The 20,856-nt window shown below is 29.5% G+C and overlaps 7 protein-coding genes across 15 annotated transcripts in view; 2 read left to right on the forward strand and 5 right to left on the reverse strand.

Annotated features, from left to right (window-relative positions):
• Nucleotides 1-2,096, reverse strand: part of ssh (Protein phosphatase Slingshot) — a 91,865-nt gene extending 89,769 nt beyond the window's left edge. Inside the window, exon 1 of the mRNA XM_066732144.1 lies at nucleotides 1,897-2,096. Coding sequence (XP_066588241.1) covers nucleotides 1,897-1,953 — 57 coding nt within the window. The 5' untranslated portion in view covers nucleotides 1,954-2,096. The remainder of the gene's footprint in view (nucleotides 1-1,896) is intronic.
• A 1,061-nt stretch (nucleotides 2,097-3,157) lies between these two features.
• On the forward strand, nucleotides 3,158-4,983 carry Sbds (SBDS ribosome maturation factor). Its single transcript, XM_066731778.1, has 3 exons — nucleotides 3,158-3,600; nucleotides 3,747-3,879; nucleotides 4,145-4,983. Exons 2-3 carry the CDS (start codon nucleotides 3,749-3,751, stop codon nucleotides 4,770-4,772), a joined length of 759 nt encoding a protein of 252 aa, XP_066587875.1. The 5' UTR covers nucleotides 3,158-3,600; nucleotides 3,747-3,748; the 3' UTR covers nucleotides 4,773-4,983.
• A 181-nt stretch (nucleotides 4,984-5,164) lies between these two features.
• Nucleotides 5,165-6,785, reverse strand: LOC136776335 (corrinoid adenosyltransferase MMAB-like). The gene is made up of 3 exons (XM_066731779.1): nucleotides 6,489-6,785; nucleotides 5,910-6,279; nucleotides 5,165-5,833 (listed from the first exon to the last, which is right to left on the reverse strand). The coding sequence occupies exons 1-3, from the start codon at nucleotides 6,563-6,565 to the stop codon at nucleotides 5,606-5,608; spliced, it is 675 nt and encodes a 224-aa protein (XP_066587876.1). The 5' UTR covers nucleotides 6,566-6,785; the 3' UTR covers nucleotides 5,165-5,605.
• Nucleotides 6,786-7,691: 906 nt separating this feature from the next.
• LOC136776332 (leucine-rich repeat-containing protein 28-like) lies at nucleotides 7,692-9,586 on the forward strand. 3 transcript variants are annotated; one of them, XM_066731771.1, is made up of 6 exons: nucleotides 7,692-8,232; nucleotides 8,306-8,492; nucleotides 8,560-8,715; nucleotides 8,876-9,046; nucleotides 9,129-9,380; nucleotides 9,448-9,586. In XM_066731771.1, the coding sequence occupies exons 1-6, from the start codon at nucleotides 7,755-7,757 to the stop codon at nucleotides 9,512-9,514; spliced, it is 1,311 nt and encodes a 436-aa protein (XP_066587868.1). In that variant the 5' UTR covers nucleotides 7,692-7,754; the 3' UTR covers nucleotides 9,515-9,586. The 3 variants fall into 3 exon arrangements, with proteins under 3 accessions (XP_066587868.1, XP_066587869.1, XP_066587870.1); XM_066731772.1 differs by having other exon boundaries at nucleotides 8,560-8,703; nucleotides 8,861-9,046; XM_066731773.1 differs by lacking the exon at nucleotides 8,876-9,046.
• A 42-nt stretch (nucleotides 9,587-9,628) lies between these two features.
• LOC136776333 (ubiquitin-associated protein 1) lies at nucleotides 9,629-11,509 on the reverse strand. 3 transcript variants are annotated; one of them, XM_066731776.1, is made up of 5 exons: nucleotides 11,293-11,509; nucleotides 10,986-11,196; nucleotides 10,578-10,898; nucleotides 10,281-10,487; nucleotides 9,629-10,215 (listed from the first exon to the last, which is right to left on the reverse strand). In XM_066731776.1, exons 2-5 carry the CDS (start codon nucleotides 11,163-11,165, stop codon nucleotides 9,766-9,768), a joined length of 1,158 nt encoding a protein of 385 aa, XP_066587873.1. In that variant the 5' UTR covers nucleotides 11,166-11,196; nucleotides 11,293-11,509; the 3' UTR covers nucleotides 9,629-9,765. The 3 variants fall into 3 exon arrangements, with proteins under 3 accessions (XP_066587873.1, XP_066587874.1, XP_066587872.1); XM_066731777.1 differs by having other exon boundaries at nucleotides 10,986-11,209; XM_066731775.1 differs by having other exon boundaries at nucleotides 10,986-11,176; nucleotides 11,293-11,507.
• Nucleotides 11,510-11,826: 317 nt separating this feature from the next.
• LOC136776369 (mpv17-like protein) lies at nucleotides 11,827-13,729 on the reverse strand. Of its 2 annotated transcripts, none has more exons than XM_066731835.1 (4): nucleotides 13,575-13,729; nucleotides 12,638-12,910; nucleotides 12,416-12,547; nucleotides 11,827-12,348 (listed from the first exon to the last, which is right to left on the reverse strand). In XM_066731835.1, the coding sequence occupies exons 2-4, from the start codon at nucleotides 12,893-12,895 to the stop codon at nucleotides 12,151-12,153; spliced, it is 588 nt and encodes a 195-aa protein (XP_066587932.1). In that variant the 5' UTR covers nucleotides 12,896-12,910; nucleotides 13,575-13,729; the 3' UTR covers nucleotides 11,827-12,150. The 2 variants fall into 2 exon arrangements, with proteins under 2 accessions (XP_066587932.1, XP_066587931.1); XM_066731834.1 differs by having other exon boundaries at nucleotides 13,338-13,725.
• Nucleotides 13,730-13,861: 132 nt separating this feature from the next.
• MAN1 (LEM domain-containing inner nuclear membrane protein MAN1) lies at nucleotides 13,862-20,457 on the reverse strand. Of its 4 annotated transcripts, none has more exons than XR_010823060.1 (12): nucleotides 20,099-20,457; nucleotides 19,307-19,935; nucleotides 19,122-19,224; nucleotides 18,844-19,043; nucleotides 17,909-18,126; nucleotides 17,704-17,832; nucleotides 17,499-17,628; nucleotides 16,892-17,159; nucleotides 16,595-16,816; nucleotides 16,339-16,523; nucleotides 14,428-16,249; nucleotides 13,862-14,323 (listed from the first exon to the last, which is right to left on the reverse strand). XR_010823060.1 is itself a non-coding variant. In XM_066731833.1 (12 exons), the coding sequence occupies exons 1-12, from the start codon at nucleotides 20,263-20,265 to the stop codon at nucleotides 16,098-16,100; spliced, it is 2,325 nt and encodes a 774-aa protein (XP_066587930.1). In that variant the 5' UTR covers nucleotides 20,266-20,457; the 3' UTR covers nucleotides 14,346-16,097. The 4 variants fall into 4 exon arrangements, 2 of the variants coding, with proteins under 2 accessions (XP_066587930.1, XP_066587929.1); XM_066731833.1 differs by lacking the exon at nucleotides 13,862-14,323 and having other exon boundaries at nucleotides 14,346-16,249; nucleotides 19,307-19,511; nucleotides 19,590-19,935; XR_010823061.1 differs by lacking the exon at nucleotides 13,862-14,323 and having other exon boundaries at nucleotides 14,350-14,875; nucleotides 14,962-16,249.
• Between the last annotated feature and the right edge of the window lie 399 nt (nucleotides 20,458-20,856).

Below are 20,856 nucleotides of genomic sequence, written 5' to 3' on the forward strand. Positions count from 1 at the left end.
GAACCAGTCTCACATTCTTCTTAAAAAAAAAAACAAACAAATAAACAAAGAGCTTGCTCGGAAATCTAGTAATCTCTCCGCACAATGTGCTAAGCTCGCGCGCATCAATTATTTTTGCACGTCACATTCATAAATAACAAGTGCTACCTACTTTATGGTTTGGCTTAGTAAGAAACAGATTCGAGTGCATTCCAGAAAACTGGAGCAAATATTTCAGTTTATTTTAGTGCCCACATAGTATAGAGCATATGTGTATTATATATTTATGCTAATCAAAGTTTACAGCTTTAGCTCATGCGTTACGCGCACCCAGATGGAAACAATGTAAATAATGGAATAAGTGCACGTGAAATTATATAGAATATCACCATAAATCGAGTACAGCTCGATTTATACCTTGCGAAACGTGTCTTTACGATCACCTAATGATAATCATTTGAACTGTCTGCGGTAATTCACTTGTGTTTTTAACATTTCCAAATCAGCAAGCGAGAGTCAAAGGAACAAATTTTAATATGTACCGATACACAAATCTGAACAACAGATTCACTAGTTGCATTTGAATGAGTTTTATATAAACGTAATTGGAAAAACCTGTTGCGATAATGGCGAATGCAAGCAGTTAAAAGATATTATTCAATTGATTCGGCATCCCTCATGTTGGATCCACTGTTCTGTCGAGTGGCAGCTAGCGTCATACCGACTGAACCGAACACTTAAGACTGAAATGAAATGAGCTTGCAGTGCAGTTCGTAGCAGCCTCTTCTCTACCTCTCCCATTCCCCTCCCTTCACTACAATTTTCCCCGTGCTCTCTTTCCCTCCACAATTAACAAATAAGCTGGCGCAATGGCAAAATATCTTTACAGCGTTCAAATTTTCATCCTGAGAATCGATAATGCACTGATTTGTAAAGCAGCTAGAAGATTTCTAGGTTAGGTCCACTTCAATTCCCCTAAAGCGTTAAAGAATTTGGATCATGCGAATGACGTTGTTTTAATTCGGTTAGTGAGTTACACAGAAGTTTTAAATAAGATAAAAAAGAATTAGTAAAAATATACTTTAACATCATAAAACTACTCGATTTCCATTTAGTAGTAATACTTGTCGAAGTAGAGAAACGCGCACGCTCGATAAGCATTGTTGTTTTGCGCCCAGATTATAAAACGTCAAATAATAACAAAAAGGTACATGAAGAATGGCTGTTAAAAAACATAGAGGCTCAATTTCGTATTTCACTTTAGAAGACTTTTCATGCTTTATGAATTTAACAGCGAAAAATAGATTGACTGTTTTTCCTAACAAGATTCGAGGAACTTGTATGAAAGCCTACGCCATACCGCCTACAGAGAAAAGCGCGAAGTATGACAATGACATTTGCTGCAGAGCAACTACGAGTAGCGCGATATTACCTTTCACATCTAAAACCAATAGATAAAACTAATCAAACGCGTCCATCAAAGGTATTTTTGCATACAAGGAAAAGTAAATAAATGGATAAAATGTCAAAATATAAATATACGAATTACGAAGAGAGATCAATCTTATCATATAAAACTGCACCAAAAACAATGATTGTTGGAATATATAATTTCATTACAATTTGACATTTTGCCATTGTTGTATCTTTCTCACGTATTAGCTCTATATTTTAATAAGATAAATACTTCATGTACACTAGTATTCTGTCATTAAGCCGCGAAAGTACCGCCAAATAATAAATAGATTTAGTAACAAAGAGGTTTTCGGATATGGAAAAAGAGAGGGGGAGAACATTCTTAAAAAATGAGGAATTGGGGGGATAATATCAGAACTGAAGGGTCAATAGTTGGTTAATTGAGTAGAGTATATAACAAGAGTTACAGGCGTTGATATTCGACTTAAATACAAAACTCACCGAGCTCTGTGGAGAGCTGGAAACGCTTGGGGAACGTTGCACTGTCACTAATGCCATGTTAAAAAGCAACCAATTTACCAAACCGTCGTGAAACACTTTCGCTGTTACTGAACACACACGGTTTAATAATGGAGCCGTCAGGACCACGGCAAAACGATCATTTTCCAAGCACTTTAAATGGTTCTACATTTATGACGGCCATGTTTGATACAGTCCCCACAAAAGATTCTTTTGCGCAAACTCGTGTTCTGCTGTTTGCGCGCCAAATTCAACTGGTCTTGTCAAAACAATTTCATTCAAAAAGTAGAATTTATAGGCATTATCGCAACAACAGTGTTAACCTGATATATACAAAAAGATTAGACTATTTTACTATATATATTATTAGTTTTATTTAAATAGAGCTATTAAGTCGTATACACACACACACACACACACATATATATATATATATATATATAGGTCTGTTCTTTTTCGCTGTATTACTGCACTAGTGCAATAAGTTAGAGCGAGAAAACATATGTTTGTCTGGTTTGTCTTATTTCAACTAATTACACCAGTTCGATAGTGCAGTGAAAAAGAACAAACCCTATATATATATATATATATACAGGATGACAACCGCTTAATACGGCTCAAAGCATAGAAGCATAGACGTAAAAAATTGCGATCTCGACAATTATAGATAAAAGTAATTTTTTATATAGACCTTTTTTTAGTTTCTTTGTATTTGTATTTCAAAGGATCTCAGGCCAAAAGTGATATCTCTTTTAGAATTATTGAGGTAAATGAATTTTGAAGTTCTAACTTTAGGGCTTCGCGTATAAGTGTTTCATTATAAACACAGGATGTTTCATTTAATTTCCAGGAGAGTAAGCACTTAATAATTCATTCATTTTCGTAAATATAAGAGATATTAATTTTACTTTTAAGACGCCTCTTCTGAAAATACTTTCTGTTAAGATCCAAATGTTTTATGCAAAACTGCAATATTTTATTTGTAGTTACGAAGATAAATGAATTTTCCTATTCATACTCTAGAGCGAATTAAGTGTAACACCTATATAGTTAGTATAGGTAACATATTTATTACTGCCGTTACTTACACAAGTCACTTTGAGAAATTCATGATGAAAAACCAATAAATTTGCATTGAGTCTAATGATTTTAAATGTGCGTTTACACATGTAGCGTTCGCCCGTGCAGAATATCGTCCCCCTCCCCCGTCCCCCTACGGCCTACGTGATCACGTGATATCGTTCACTCGTTCGCGAGTGCGCTCATCGCGATCAGCTTTTTGGTTTTCAGACGTCATAGTAAAAAGAAATTTCACGTGAAAGCCTTCGAAACACACGTTATCAATGTGTCTGATACACAGTGCCAAATAATTTATTAATCCTATCAACAATTCGCGATCTCAATCGACGCTGCTGCCGCCTGTAAGAACTAATGAAATAGGGATAGATTGTATGATGACATATGAAAAGTTTTCGTATTTGTGCTTGTATTATAACACATTTTTCACAATATGATAATAATCTACAAAAAATAACATACTTAGAGCATTTAATATTACTTGTTCTTGTATGTAAGGTCTTTTGAAATTTTTTATTATCCCTATTGCTTCCGCCATGTTACATCGCTGTGCTGCCATCTGAATTCACTTAAGATCACGAATACAAACATTACAAACGTCTATTAAAGGTATTCATGATTTATATTTGTTTTCTTAATATAGTATCCTTTTTATTGAATAATTTAGCGTTTCTATGCTCAGTTGTATTGAGGATACACTTTTGAGTGATTTGGTGTATACCTAATATTCATTAAATTTATTCTTTATTTTTAAGTCATGTCAACCATTTTTACACCTATAAACCAAATACGGCTTACAAACATTGCTGTTGTTCGTGTCAAAAAAGCTGGGAAACGATATGAAATAGCATGTTATAGAAATAAAGTAATATCCTGGCGTAATAAACTGTAAGTAAGTTATATACTAGTATAATCTTTATATTACTTATTCCTTGCATTAGATTAAAATATTTTACCTAACCTATTGCAACAAACCTTGAAATATCTCCATCAAACTATAAATTTTATTTTCTTTTCATTTCACCATTATACTAACACATTAAATTGAATCAGGCACAGCATATTCTTTTTCCAATCTAACTTATTATGCCATTGCAGTAGTATATAACAAACCTTTTATAATGTAAAAACTAATCTTTCATATTACTTTTAGAGAAAAGGATATAGATGAAGTATTGCAAACACACACAGTTTTTACAAATGTTTCAAAAGGGCAAGTTGCAAAAAAAGAGGATCTCATTAAAGCTTTTGGCACAGATAACCAGACAGAAATTTGTCAAGAAATTCTTGCAAAAGGAGAACTACAAGTATCTGACAAAGAGAGACATTCTGCTTTAGATTCCATGTTTAAAGATATAGCTACCACAGTAGCTGATAAATGTGTCAATCCAGAGTCAAAACGTCCCTATCCAGTAACCATGATTGAGAAAGCTATGAAAGATGTACATTTTTCTGTTAAACCTAACCGAAATGCAAAGCAACAGGCCCTCGAAGTTATACCTCAATTAAAAACAATAATGCCATTAGAGCGAGCACAAATGAGACTCAGGATTTTTATTTCTGGTAAAGAAGTTAAAAAGCTTAGGGAGAAATTGGTCAAGCTAACTTCAAAAATTGAAACTGAAGAGTGGGAAAGTGGATCACTAAATTTAATTTGCTTAATTGATCCAGGCCATTATAGAGAAATTGATGAATTAATAAGATCAGAAACAAAAGGTAATGGAAAGCTTGATATGTTAAATTTAAAAGAAATAACTGAAGGAGAAGAAGTATTAGAATAAACATGTAAGTTAAAATTATACTTCCTCAGTAACTAATTAATATATATGTTCAGTTAAAAAGAAAGGTATATTATTTATTTCTGTAATATTTTATTATAAACTTTATGCCATGTGATATTTTATTAAAAAAAAAAAGATTACTGAATTTTGAAATAATCATGTATAATTAAAGTACAGTATACTTTACATGATGTAAAAATATTCAGCTGGTTTTTAATAAATATTTAAAATATTTATTATTAATTATGGCTACGATTTGTTACTATTATATGAATTTTACTGATATCTTAAATATTTTTTTCATATTCAAATCATATTCCTAATGTATATCCAAAAAACGAATAATAACTATTTCTGATCAGTATAATTTATAATATATCAATTTCAACTTGAAAAACTTTTTGGTAAATTATATTGTATTTAGTGGATACAATATTAATTAATAAAATTTGTTGAATTCGCTTAAACACAGGTTACAAAATATATTAATACATAATATATGATGTTCAGTGATTCAATAAAGTATAAAATGCATAATACAAAAGTAATAAGTAAATTTTAGTATTGCTAACTGTTGTAAAGTAGTGCATTCACTGGTTATCTTCTATTATTTTCACTTTCTTACATACACTGAATACTCAGAACATTTCATTATAAAATATTCTAAGATATAACATAGTAACTTAAAAATACATCTCTCATTGCTATATGAATATAACATAACATGTTTTTCAAATTGTATTTGCACATGTGTATTTAAACAGTTATGACATTGAATATAATGAGAATGTTCTATAAACACTAAAAATAATTTACTTTATTTATTTCTTAATTCATTTATCTTCATTAACTTCTGCTCGCGGAATATAAATATTTTCAGTACGTTGATCGTATCTAGCAGCAATTCGTGAAATGGTGAGAAGAAAGTCTGCTAATCTATTTAAATATATCTGTGCTTCTTTATCCAGAATTCCATCACGTACTAAAGAAGTAATACTTCTTTCAGCACGTCTACATATAGTCCTAGCAACATGCAACGAAGCACAAGCTTTTCCTCCACCCTGATAAACCAAGAATAGTATAAATAACTTCTATTGAATAAAAGAAATTGATTTGCATTTAAATTAAATTTCTTACTGGAATAATATAATCTTCTGGTGGAGGAAGCTGACTAGAGTATTCTAAAATCCACTCCTCCAGATCTTTTGTGTGTTTAGTTTCAAAAGATCTAGTTTTTCCAACAGTAGATTTAGATATAGCATGATTTAGATCAAATAAAATCATTTGCACACGCTTTAATTTATCCACATATGGGTGCTGCACTTCTCCATCACATGCGAATTCTCTTGCCAAACCTATATACGAAGACAGTTCATCAGTAGCACCAAGAGCATTAAAAACTATATCATCTTTTGGTTTTGTCTCTCCAGCATCTGTCACTATTAAGCCAGAATCACCGTCTCTTGAAAAAGCTGTAACCTCAGCTATATTTGATGTTGTCCCACTGCTGATGTGTATAAAAATAAATTAAATTACATATAAAATAAACAATTTTGTAATTATTGAAAGAAATTTATTGCAAGACGAAAGAGAAAATAAATATCGACAAAAATAAGATTAAAAAATAAAAAACTAATTTGTGCAAGAATAAACATTATTAATAAAAAATTATTACAACCTTTATGTTTAATTGAGGTTAAGCTAACTCAAAATTACCTATTTCTAAGGGAAGATTGTATAGGGATTTTGTAAAGATGAGATGACCTTCTCCATAAACTTCTCAGAAGCTCCATATTTCAATAAATTTAAATTATTTTCTTCCGGTATAATTTTTGTTTTATTGCGAAACTCATTAATAACAACGTGAAATTGACAATAGAAACTTGAATTGAACACCAGAAGCAGCTGTATGTATAGCTGGGGAGGCTGGGTGACTTGAACATTACCGCAGGCCGGCGGCCGGCGCAAGCTACACTCTACAGCCGCTACAGGGCTACCCACTCACACAGCCACAGCAATCAAGAATAATTCACAGGCTAGTAAGTATTGGTAAATATAGCAAAGTTTGTAACTATGTAGTACCCTATGATCGCAGGCAATCACAGGCTACAGAGAGGAAACTTAAAGCAATGCAACTAATGCAAGCTCAATTGTTCTTTTATATTAATTATTAACAATCAGTTCTACTTTTTCATGAGGTACTGCAGGGATGAAGGGCCACACATACACCAATTGTTCTTCAAATTATGACTTGTATTGTCACATTGGAGTTGTTTGTTTAGGAGGGGGGATTAAGTGCCTTAATTATTAGTGATGCTAGACAAATAGCACAATTTTATGGAATACGAATGTATCAGTATCGTTACAAACTATACTCCTGAATGGCACAGATTGATTGCCCTAATGTAGACCAATCTAGGCGATTTTCTAAACTTCTAACACACATCTACCTATATGTTACTAGTCGAACCAGAACAGATTCGTTAATCCATTCAATTTTCAGTGGTTTAGTTTGATTATTGGTATTGGTACTTTGATATGCATACCATATGTCACATAACATATTTATGCTTTCGCTTTCTTTAGAAGTATTATTAATTGGTATTAATCACGCTTTTTTGTACTAATCCAACTGATATTCTACAATAAGCATAGTATAAATTTTTGGGAATTTAAGCTTAATTCAATTAAAATTTAATTTAGTATCCGGTAACTTTAAAATTTAGAGTATTAACATTATCAATTATTTTTATAACCTTAAATATTATTTAATTTTATGTTTATTATATTTATTTAAATTTATTCCAATATTTTAAATAAGATGAAACAAAAAAATATCAGCATAAATATTTAAGAAATTAAATATTATATAACTATTTATATGAGTTTTAATATTTTGTTAAGGTTTTTATAAGTATAGTGAAATTTGTAAAACAAAATTATACAATATTTATAAGAAATTTGATTATTTTTATTAAATCCATGCTGAAATTATTAATATTTGTACAAAAAGATTTTTTTAAATATCTCATTTGTTTCATATTTGCAGATAATTTCTTGCACCATTATTTTAATAACCAATATATTATCATGGATATACCCTCAGCAGAAATATTAAGTGAAATTCAAAAGAAAGTTATTTTACATTGGAATTATCGATACCTTACAGAGTTACCAGAGATATTAAGAAAGTATGGTACTCATATAAAAGAGATATATCTAAAGCAGAATCAGCTCTCAGGATTGCCTTCATGGATCATAGAGCTTTATAATGTTACTAATTTATATTTGTATGGTAATTTTATAAAAGAATTACCAAGTGAATTAGAACAGATGAATCAGTTAACAGTATTAGATCTAAGCAAAAATGAATTGAGTGAAATTCCTGTCTGTATTGGGAACCTTTATAATTTAAAATCTTTATTACTGAATGATAATCATTTAACAAGCTTACCAAACAGTAAGGCGCTAAAATTAAATCATAAATATAATAATTGTAAAAGCACACATTTCATTTTTTAAAATACCTACAGAAATGATAAATTTGAAAAAATTGGAGATACTTGCACTTGCTGGAAATGACTTGGTTATTCTTCCTGAATGGATTGCAACTTTACCAAAACTTCAAGAATTAAATGTTGATAATAATTCTTTAAAAGAACTTCCTAACCGATTAACTTTAGCTCCTAAAATAACAGTGATATCAGTATGCTCCAACAGGTATTTATAGAAGTAACAAAAAGTAGTTATTATATTACAGTTATGAAAAATTTTCAAATTTTTATAGGCTAAAACATTTACCTTTGAATGGATTTTTGTCATCACCTCTTATTAGATACAGTGCAAATGATAATATAAATTATTTATCCTATCCAGTTCTGCTCCAACTCAATACTCACCTTTCGTTTACATGGGCCAGTTCAATCAATAAATTTCAATTTGAGTAAGATACATTTTTTTTGTTATGATGAAATATTTTTTTTTTATTTCTTTATTATTTTATTTTATTTTATTTGTTATTTAGCATAGGATGAAAAAGATGTAGTTTAATTTTATTCCATGTTGTTTTGTCATTTTAATGACACATTTGATGTATACTACAGATGTAAAACTAATTACAAAGATAAATTCTCAAACATGAATATAAAATTAAGTTTGCAAGATAATAATGTTCTAATTGAATTACCACGACAACTACTTAAAGTTTATAATATTTATCAAAATACAGCTACTTCATTGTATGAATTAGCCATAAGAAGAATTTATGTTGAAAGGTTTAAAATGATTTTATTAACTTATAATAGATATAAAAATTATTGAGCAAAATTTATGAACAATAGTACATATACTTTTTAGTTTCAAGCATACATTAAACTTAAGAACTAATTGGGAGGTGTTTGTTAATTATGAATCAATGAAACTAGCAGAAGCATTTGTATTTGAAATCCAGAATGCGGATAATACTTCATATAATTTAATAATAAATGGAGCTATTAGTATATGCACCAACATTGATTGCCAGCAACCAATTTTTACTGAAGCATGGGTCATAATTGGACAGCTTTATTTTACAACTACATTATCAGTAGCACTGTTTTGTCAAAGAAGGTATGAAAGTTAGTTGCTTGTAAATTGCATCAATTTATTAAAACAATGTTTAAAACTCTGTTTTTAGGTGTGCTTCTGAATTCATGAAAAGATCTAATCCAATGACAGTCTTTGATTGGAATTGTGTTGATTAATTACAATTATTAATTAATGAGCAAAAGATTGTTCCTGTTAAGTGTTGGATAAATATTATATTTTAATACTAGAGAAATATTTTTATTATTCAATGTGAAAGGTATATGAAAAACATTTAATTATTAAACAAAAATTAAGTTTGATTATATATATGTACAATAAACAGCAATATTCGTTTATTCATATAGTATGAAATAATGTTACATTTTCAAAAGCATAAAAAAGTTTTAATATTTTATTGTGCACAATCTTAGCTAATAAGAAAGTCCAAGGCTTTGTCACGATCAATATTACACTTTAATAATGCCAAAGAAGCTTGGTCTTCAGAGAAACCTAAATCTTTAAGTGTATATAAATTTTTGCAATATGCTTTTGCCTTATCTTGATTATATTCTGTAAGAACTAAAGCTTTTTCTGCATCATCTCCAGGGATTCCATTTTCTTCCAAAGACTGCACAGCTAGTAAATATTCTATCACTTTCTTGTTGTCATCACCTCCAAGATCACGAACACCACGAGCTGCTCTTGCAATGGGAAATCCCATATCAGCTAACTGTTGAGCTAATTGTTTATCCTCTTCTAGTAAATCTGAGAGGGGATTTGTAAGTTTTGAATTACTTTGTACTCTTAAATCACTGTGTTGTTGAAAATTAGATACATTAGCTTCAGGGCTTTCCAGATCTGGCCAAGGCTTCCAATTCTATATATTTAAAAAAAAAGCAATTAATAATTCCTCTTTTAGATTTATGATAATTTAAATATTACCTCTAATTCTTTTTGAAGACCTTGTACAATTTCTGATACGCTTTGATAAGAAATACTGCATTTATCTATATTTTCATTATTATTGGTTTGATCTGGTAATTCATCATTCTCTTTATTACATATTGAAGATTCATTTTCAGTTTTAAGGTTATTTGTAGTCTGTTCAGATTTGGCTTCTGGTGTCCATTGTGGTGTAGATTGCAGTAACTATATAAATATTAATCTCGTTAAAATGTATGTTATAATACGATATATTTTGTTTTATAAAATAAAACAAAAAAAGACAAGCTTCTCTACCTGAGCTAATTCCTCCATGTCATTGATAGTTTTTAATTCCATATTATCAAAAGGACTACTAGTATCATTATCAAAATCTGCATAATTTAATCCATTTTCTTTAACTTTCTCTCGTATTTCATTTGCCTGTGGAGATAAAGGCTGAGGAGTAAGAATGGATGTGTCAGCTGTAGGAACAATATTCAGAGATATATTATTTGTAGCAGTAGATGATAGTGTCTGTGAGCATTTATATCGCTCTTCCTCTTTCTTCTTTTTCTCTTCTAATCTAACTTGACGTATCTCATGATTAGTTCGCCTTACCTTTCTCCATTCAGACATCTAAAAATTATTAATATAATTTTATTTTATTTACCTTAAAATGTAAAATATATTATTGATAAAATAAAAAATGTAAACTAAACTTACTTTTTCAAGCACAGACTTTTCTAAACTAAAATCAAATATAGGCTTAGACACATCAGGTAATTTATTATTATATACAGTTGGTAAACCCATTTTACGTGGTGGCTTATAAGCTTCTGCAATTTTCACGTGCACCCCATCCATATATGCTACAGAATCACATTGTGCAGATGAGCGAGCCATGGTCCTTCTTTCTATTATTAATATATTAAATCTATAATTTACATCTATCTATTATGTTGCTTTGTATTATGTATATTATTAAATATAGATTTTGTTTTTTCTTTATGCTAAGTATAACCTTACTTACGTCAGGTCATCCTTAAAACTTTTGGTATTTCTTGAAAACAATGAATAAAATTGATCATCAAGTTAAAAAAAAAACAGTCAATATTCATATGTTCAAAATTGACTGCAAAGAACACAGATTTTCAAGTAAAAATCGTTAAACTAAAACCATTTGACAGATCAGTTTAAGCGAATAATTTCTTGGGACGGGATGGTCGGGATGTAATGTAAGTGATATAACCAGATATAACTAGAAATTAAAGCTATATTCCGAAATCAGCTGATTTACTGAACTACTGATATTTCTCTATATGTTGCGTGACTTATCTCATAGAAAAGTTATACTATGTATAGTTAGGCTCAGCAAACTTTTCTTTCTCTGTAGAGCAATTTTTAAATTTGATTGATTGTCACAAAATTCGATCAAAATTTTGATGAAATATAACTAATGAAAAACTAAGAAAAACTGTAATATGCAAGGGAGTTACATTCGGATTTTTTAAAATAAAACTTTAAATTAACATATGTAAACATTTTATTTCTAACAATAATTACATCAATAAAATATTATTTATTGTCTTTATAATTTTTCTCTTGATACCAATACTTTCTTAAAACTTTCACATTTCATGGTACTTAATTACATATGTAAAGTATGTCTTATATATTTTCTAAGTACTTTAATTACTAAATGTAAAACTACTTTAAAAAATTTTCTGACAAGAACAGATTTCTAGTATCTTTGTACTGTGGCTCTATCACAGCTATATTTAAATATTCTTAAAACATAATAATGAAAATATAAATATCTATTATCTTTTCATATACAAATTACACTTTTTATAAATAAATTAAATTTAGTAATCACTAGTAAATACTATCATATAACTCTTTCATTTGTCTGAAAATTATTTTTGGTTTTTAAACCTTTTTCCAATCTTTTAGTTTCTAGAGCTTTCATATAGGCCAAAAAGGATGTCCACATTAAACTACAAATACTTACATAAACAACACGATTATGTTCTGGAATTAAGACAAAGTTGACAGTTTGAAGAAAAGGCCATACACAAATTGCTACCTAAAGATGTGGAATTTTTAGTTTTTCCTATTATAACTTATGAAATGAGTAAAATAAGTTTTCATACTTTGTAAGTTGGCAAGAATTTCTTCTTAACTTCTTCAACACATTCCGAAACTGGTTTCATTTCTAATAAGTTCATCCCAAAAAAAAAGCAGCACATAGCCATTGGACTATACGTTACCTGTTCAACTAGAGCCTTTAAACAAGGTGAATAAAGTTTATAAAGCAACACTTAAAACGTTTCAGATGTTTTTATTCTTAATTAATAAATTAAAAAGACATATACCTTTGTTACAGCTGATTTAAGGTCACTCTTAGGCCATAGAAAAGAGGCACATTTTAACCAGCAATACAATGTAGGAGCAACAAAAAATCCACCATATAAACTAAACCTTAGTGCTTGCATATAACTTAATTCCTCTTTCCCAGTTATTTTCTGTTGCAATAAGCTTGCAACTGGCCAAATTGCTGTATATGAAGCCATACCCCTTACTATTGGATATTTCTGGGTAACTTCACGAAATTTAACCAAAATTATTCTCATTTTGATAAATTCTTACTGAAAAAAAAAAACATGCAACTTTGTTTTAATATTTTTTGATCTTAAAGCCTAATTTACTTTTCTATTAATAATATTTTATTCAATAATAATAATATAATAAATCAAAGTTTAATATTATTTTTTTTTAATGAAATATTGATTTATATTAAATGGCATGATCTTCATGTAATTTATAATACCTAATTAATAAGGACTTAGATACTAGTAGCATCTATTAAAAAATCTAATTAGAAACTCAATGAATTACTTTATAACCTTTCACCTATACCTGCCATGCCAATTGTCATTGTATAATTGTTGACTAATACTATAATTGTTAGAAACTTTATTTATTAATTTCATCTTTTTTCAAGACATATCTTCATTTTTACAAGATAAGATTGAGATTAAATTATTATTACTCGAAATTATAATCTTTGCTCACCTCAGATAGAAATTTATAACTTTTGGATATAAAGAAAACATACACATTACACATATGTAACCGAGGAACTAAACTATACAAAAAATTCTATTCAACTAAATTCAGAAAAATTTTAAATAAATTTATGATGTAAGAATGACAGAGTATGAAACAACTCATCTTCTGGTGAAAAACTTATAATCCATCATAATGGGTCATACACTCATACAGTTGTTTTTATTTATTCAAATATTCTACCTTTTCCCCGCTATTTGATGAGATCTAATACACAATTTCGCGGGTTTTTGAATATTTATTTAATTTACTATAAACTGCAAATCCGAGAGAAAACCGGAACGTTATCGCATCATTGAATCGGGAAATGAATCAGAGCTATGAAAATTCATGCTCACAATCAATGCCAACATATTTTACACTGGTGACTGGCATCAGTGGCATCTACTACCTACACAGAAACATACGTCGTGATGATGACGAAATCAAAGTCGATCCATTCTTATCTGCCCTTGGTAGTTTTAATATTAACCACGAAAATAACGCTACAAACAATTTCTCTATTTTAATTACTTATTTTTTTGCAATCATTTTGGAGACGAAGGAACTTAAATACAAAAAAGGTTTTGATTCATTCATATATATATATATATATATACATATAAGGGAGACAAAAGTGTAGGAGAAAGGGAGCGAATTTTACACATTAATAATTTATATACATATATGTTTTGTACTAAATTTATTTTTATTGATAGTGCACAATTATAATTTTAATAAAAATAATGTTCAAAAATAAATTATTATTATATATATGTATATGTATGTACAATATAAGATATCTTTAATGTAATATTTCGGCAGCCTATTTGATTCATGTGTCTAATAAAGTTTATGTTTTTCTTAATCCTTTTATTGCTTTTTATTATGATCGTATAACTTTTATGAGACGCCTGTATTTATGTTTGGTAAACAAATAAAATTAAAAAGTCCTACAACGATAAAATATCTTGAAAAAAATAAATTTAAAAAAAAATGTTTCATACAAAAAAGTTGTAAGCTTAAATATATAATAATTTATATATTATCTAATCACCTCATAACTTTGATCTTATATTATATCCTCATGAAGGTGTAACTATACATAAAGGTCACCTTTATTAATTCTTTTATGGAATAATAAATGTTTTGTTAAATATATGTTTTTGTATCTATATACATATACAGTTAATCTCTCCGGACCTATCCTATGCATTATGTGAATGTACCGGAATGTATCATTTAATCCAAACAGTTACAAGATGCTTTAATTTGAACACAGAGAACGGATAAATGAATGCATGTGTATATGTATTTCATAGCGATCAAATATACTGTTTTAGTCAATTTCATACAATATTTACTATTTCTGACCAAAATATTTTGTAATCGCCTATAGATTACATAGTACATTCACGCAGTATTTTGGATAATCTTAAGATAAGCTACTAAAATATGCAATAACAATTATTTTGTTTAAAAAATTTTAACAACTACGATCGAACCTAAAATGTAAATTTTTTATTAATTTAATAAGTGATTATATAAAAAATAAGGTCATAAAAATATATCTATTAAGGTGGAATTTTACAGCGTCTGGATCAGTGTGGATTCACGCAACGCGCGAGCGGTAACGAAGCGATTGACAGTGACATGACTGACATGAACTTTGACACTTGACAGTGGAATCGTCGAATTGTGTTCCATTTACGCTCTCTCTCTCTCTCTCTCTCTCTCTCTTTATAGCTAACTCAGAAGCCTAAAACCTGCGCGGCGCGTCAATCCACATACCGCGAGGTTCCACTTTTAGACGCTAATTTACTGTTTAAATATTTATTTTTCTATTGTTCTTCAATTGTCTTTTTTATATTTCATCATTAATTATTGGATTATAATAACAGAATTATTTCTTTCATATATAAAAATTTTTAATTTAGTACAAGTCTGCTAAATATACCACAAGATCTATACCTTAGGCCCTAAAATTTTTTTACGAAACATTTTTTCCAGAAACTAATTGTTTTCGAGATAAATCATTGTTCCGATATACACTAGCTTTCATCGATTTTGCTCAAGAGATTAGAAATAGTAAGATACTATTGGTTATTAGCTAAAACACTTCGGTGGTCAATCTTTTAGGAGAGAACAGAATTCATGTCTGTCTGTGTAATATACGTTGATAATTAAATCTAAAGGTGATATGAAAGTATAATAAAAAAATATTCTAAATGTAAATTTTGTGACAAAAAAAGGAACAAAAAAGAAAAAAAAAAGCAGCAATTTGAAATTTACAAACTTTATTGAACGAGAAGTTTTCAGATCATTAAATTAATATTAAAGTAGACGGAAGTTTAACCTATATTACAAAATAATAATATTAACGTTAATGAATGGTTTTATAATTAACAAATTAAACATATAGCAGTATTTTCATTCACGTGAAGCACAAAAATTGTACACATCTGACATTATACTAATGTAAGTGTAATTATAGGAAAACTAAATATTATTAAGGTCATATTTAAAAAATCTTATAAATAAACGTTTATAATTTAATTTGGACTTACCACTGTCATAATGTTTGATATTTTTTTTCATTTAAAGCAAATTGAATAGGAACAATTTATTTTCAGTTAAAGAGAGAAGCTTTTAGAAATGTAGCTCTTATAAAAAATGGTTAGGAGGGACGTTAAGATTTTCTCAATGCTTGGTTCTTAGAACTAATAATTAGTTTGCTTCCAAGGGGCTGTGACCGTATTGGGCTTGCATCGATAATCGTTGATTGTTACTTGGTTTCAAAGGAGTTGTACACCGTTTAGAAGTTGGAAATCTCTCGTGGTATCTTTCCAATCTTAGGTATTTCACAGTTACCAAATTACCTATAGTTCAAGCAATATTGTTAATTTTTTCTATATTAGGATAATATTCAAAATATAATGGAAAGATTTTATTTCGCATCGAAACTTACCATCAAACCAACAACCGTGTAAGGCTCTGTATGCCTTTCCCGCATCGTCCTCGGATGCACATTTAATATAAACGCATCCTTCGCGACTGTTATGATCTACTCCTATATGCAATACTTTTACACCTTCTCCACATTTTTCTAAAATGGCATCATGTACTTTAACTTCCCAATCTTCCTCGACTTCCCTGTAAAAACATTATATATAAACACTATAATTACAACTGTAATCTACTGCTACAATATTCAATAGACTTACATGTCAAGATCAAACATATGTCTTATTTTTAAACATGGTGTGGGTGAACAGGTCAAACTATTTACTGATCCTTCCATTGTTTCAAAAGCTTGTCCTTGCCAGACTTTGGCTTTTTTGGTAGATGTTGGGCCTTGCATACTTGATATGTTCAGGTTGTTATTAGGTAACCAACGCCATACAAAAAATTCTTCTCCTGCAACTCTCTGTACTTCTCTTCTAATTCTATAACATTAATAATATTAATACTCAGAAACTTATGTTTATTATTTTACAAAAGTTAAACCTACAATTATTTACCTCGATTCATTTTCATCTAAAAATTTTACAGCTTTATCCCATAATCCAGCTAATTTCTTACGGCTCTTAGGTGGTATAAGATTATCTCTTACATGGTTAATAGCAACATATCTATCCTGTGATCCTTCTGAGCTGGCTGTATTGAAATGATGATTCTGCACCACGTCAATAATGTCACTGACAAGGGTCATGACTTTACTTTCCGTTGATTTTTTATATTTCAAATACCACAGAAATAATTTGCGAGTTCCGATAATTGTCAAGGCGCCTAAGAATTTAAACACTATATAAATATGTTACTATTTATGCAATCTCCTATTGTTATAAGTACATCATAGGACAATCAATCACTTTTTTTGTGCTATAACATAGTATAGAAATTTAGTAGAATATATAGAACGAAAATAGCTAAATAGACAATTAATAATTTTCCACAGTCTATATAAGCAACTTTTAAAAATATATAATGCATATCAAACTTGTTTAAGCAAATGACTTGTATCAATAAACAATTTTTGAAAAATGACATTGCAAAACAGTGACTTAAAACTATAAGTTTAAAAATAATTACTAGCATTCACTAAAATAGAATTTGCAAGGATTTTACCAATTGCTGCAATTAAAAGCGCAGAGAATAAAACAAAAAGCGTATTTTTTATACGACACTGCATGGGTAGCAACGGATTCAGGATGATCATTCCCAAATTTCCGCTAAGTCGGGTTGAAAATAATTGATCCTATAATAGATAAACGTCAAATTAATATTTGACCAAATTTTGTTAAGAAGATTGACTATAAATAAGAATTTATACCATAGTTGTTAAAGCTTGATTCAAATTTCCATTACTCTCGGTCACATCAATCAGAGAAATACCCCAATTTGGATTCTTAATAACAAGAAGTTGAGCACTTTTTAAATCTTCTTGCACTACTTGGGCTTTCTGTAACATTAAAATATTTTATTCGACAAAGATATTAAATATTAGCTCTTACAAAAATTAGATAGGAGAAACATACCACTTTATTGCTTGTGAACATTTTAACTATATCTGAATCCATTAAGTAAGGAGTTTCACTGGCATTATCACATACAACTGAAATAGCATTCTTTAACAAAATGGGGTGAAGTCGTTTTAAAAGTTGTAAAACTGCCTCTAAATTTTCTCTGGATACACAATGCACTCCTGGTGTTTTTTGCTCTAATGTTCCCTTGGGGCATAGGGGTATGTCGCTGTCTACAAATTGCAATGATGTCTTACATTAAAACTTCAACAATTAAATGTTTGTTATTTAATCCTCTACTTATTTACAATTAATTTTAGAAAAATATTTGAAGTTTCAAAAAAGGCAATGGGAAGAGGAAATGAAATATGAAAACTATAATCACCCATGTGTAATGTTTATTATGCGTATATAGAGAAAATACATGTTAAAATGTTTATCCTATGTATGTAGATATATAAATTCTTTTTTTGTACATTTCTAATTAATTTAATTATTTCAAACGCATTAAAATTGTAAATCTTATTTAAAAAACTTTGTTCAATACTATTTTTAAACTCTTCACAAATATTTTCTCTTAACAATTTTGATTTTTAATCAATTTAAATTGTTTTTTTTATTTTCCTTATGTTTACTTATACACATAATATTAAATATTATAGTGTATTTATTAAGATCATTAGTTTAAAATTATAATTTCAAAAATAAACTTGTTAATGCTCTATAATACCAATTTTAAATTAGTTTATAATAAAAAATAACTAAAATGAAATGTTAAGTCATAGATATACAGTATTTTAAAATAGTAGATTAATGGCAAGAATGCTATGACAAAGTGCTTCTATATACTATAACCTAACCCAGTAAACCAGGAGTAAAATATTCTATCATTCTTTTCTCTTATAATTTAAATTATTATCATCAATTGAATTATACTTCTGAATACCTACCAGATGATAATGATGGTAAGCTTTCACTCTTTCCTCCTAATCCTGAGTATATTACAGCCAAAGCTCCAAAGAAAAGAGCAACAATTATTACTAGTATCATTGATATCATATTTTGATTATTTTTTATATCCTCCCTCGTGCTAGGTGATTTATAAGATCTGTTGATAGTTTTCTGTGACTTATCCACAGGAAGTGAGTTCCTTAAATAGAATTTTTCTATTTAATGGCTCTTAAAATATTACTCTCCAATAAAAAATTAAATTGAATAATATGATTACCTAACCATTGATGATGAGTATAAAGACCTGTAAGAATTTAAATGAGTTCCGTTTAAATCTTTTTCTGTAGTCTCTCGTGATTGTGTTATTGATGATGGAAATCCTAAAAATTTAGAAGAATAAGTTTTACAGATGATACTTTATACACTCAGAATCTTGATACAACTACAATTTACTAGACTTACTCTTAGTATAACTTAATGATGGATAGTTTGCAGATTGTGCACTGAGTCTTCGTGTGAATTCAGATAAGAAAGGTGTTTCATAATTAGCAAGTACATCTTGAGTTTTGTTGTCTTTTGTGGTTAAGTCATTTTTCTTATAAGAAAGTCCAGGCTTATAACCACTTTCGATATGTTTAACCTCACCTACAGTATGAGTTGTTCTTGGCTTTTGTTCATAAGAATTTACACTTGGTTTATATTCAGTTGAGTCATACTGTTTCTTTCTTCTAAGATCTATACGCACCTTGTTAGATGCGGTTACATGTGTAACTTCTGCAATATCTGAATCAGAGCCAGTCTCAAAGTCATCATCACCTAATCCATAGGTTCTTGTATTTTTCTTCTGAACATTTTCTAAACTACTTTTATTCACTGAGCGATTAAGGTAAGATAAAGCACCATCATATCCAGAAGTTCCTGCATCTTTGACTTCAGTGCTTTGCGAAGAACTTAAAATATTGGATGAAAGTGGAACTGAAGATGGTGGAGGCATTGGGCTTGCTAAAGTTTGACGGCGTGAGCTGGAAGCTACTTTCTTTTTTTTAGTTGTTGTTGAAGATGTATCATCATCAGTGTCATCGCTGCTATATCTATGTTATTATAAATAAATGAAAGTAAAAAGAGTAATTATACATTAATTTTGTTACCTTATCAGTACAATTAGTAGTAAAATATCCATAGCATTTTCTAAAATGCTATACAATTTATTTAAAATTACATCAAGAAAGCAGAAGTGGGCAAGATGATTTTTACCTGGCAGCTAACGAATGCCGGGTACCCTTATTCCCTCTAGTTTCTATAAGATTTTTCAATTTTTTCACGAGTATCTTTCTGGTGGTTTGTGTAACTGGACCCACCGGATAGCCATATTCTGCTAATTTAGATCGTAGCTCGGGATCGGTAAGAGAATCCACCGACATTTTGTTTTATAAGAACCAAGTTTGATACAGCAACAGAACAGCCAGTTACTACACTTGTACACAGTAGATGTCAAGTTAAAAACTATTTGGTTTATTCTGTTTAAATATAGGGTTTCAACCAAACTAATCGACTTGTGTGGTTGTTGATTCTGTATTCTGTATTTCCGGTAATTTCTGCGTTCATATAAAGCCAGCAGCACACGATGTTGATAGGATCTGTCTTAAATTGCCTTCTGGATTTGGAATACTGATTGTTCATTGGTTATATCAATCCAGATAGCCAATCAACTAAATGATCACTATTTTAAATTCAGCAAGTAATTCAGCATGACCCAGCATCGTGTGCCGATGCCTTAGGCGGCTTAGATTGTTGCGGCACTTGAATTCGATTGCTTACTGGATTTGGAATGATGATTGTTGATTGGCTCTCTGCATTGTTGTAACCAATCAGCAATCAGCATTCCAAATCCAGTATCCAGCATCGTGTGCCGCCGGTTATGTGGCTGTAAACAGTTATAAACTGCGAGAGTAATCCGCGGAAGGCATATAGATTTCATCTGGTTTGCTAACTAAATTTGATATGATTAATGA

The sequence above is a fragment of the Prorops nasuta genome, unplaced genomic scaffold, assembly GCF_024137725.1.
Source record: "Prorops nasuta isolate Cenicafe-Biocafe unplaced genomic scaffold, Cenicafe_Pnas_1.2 PNAS00009, whole genome shotgun sequence".
NCBI classification, from domain to species: Eukaryota; Metazoa; Arthropoda; class Insecta; order Hymenoptera; family Bethylidae; genus Prorops; species Prorops nasuta.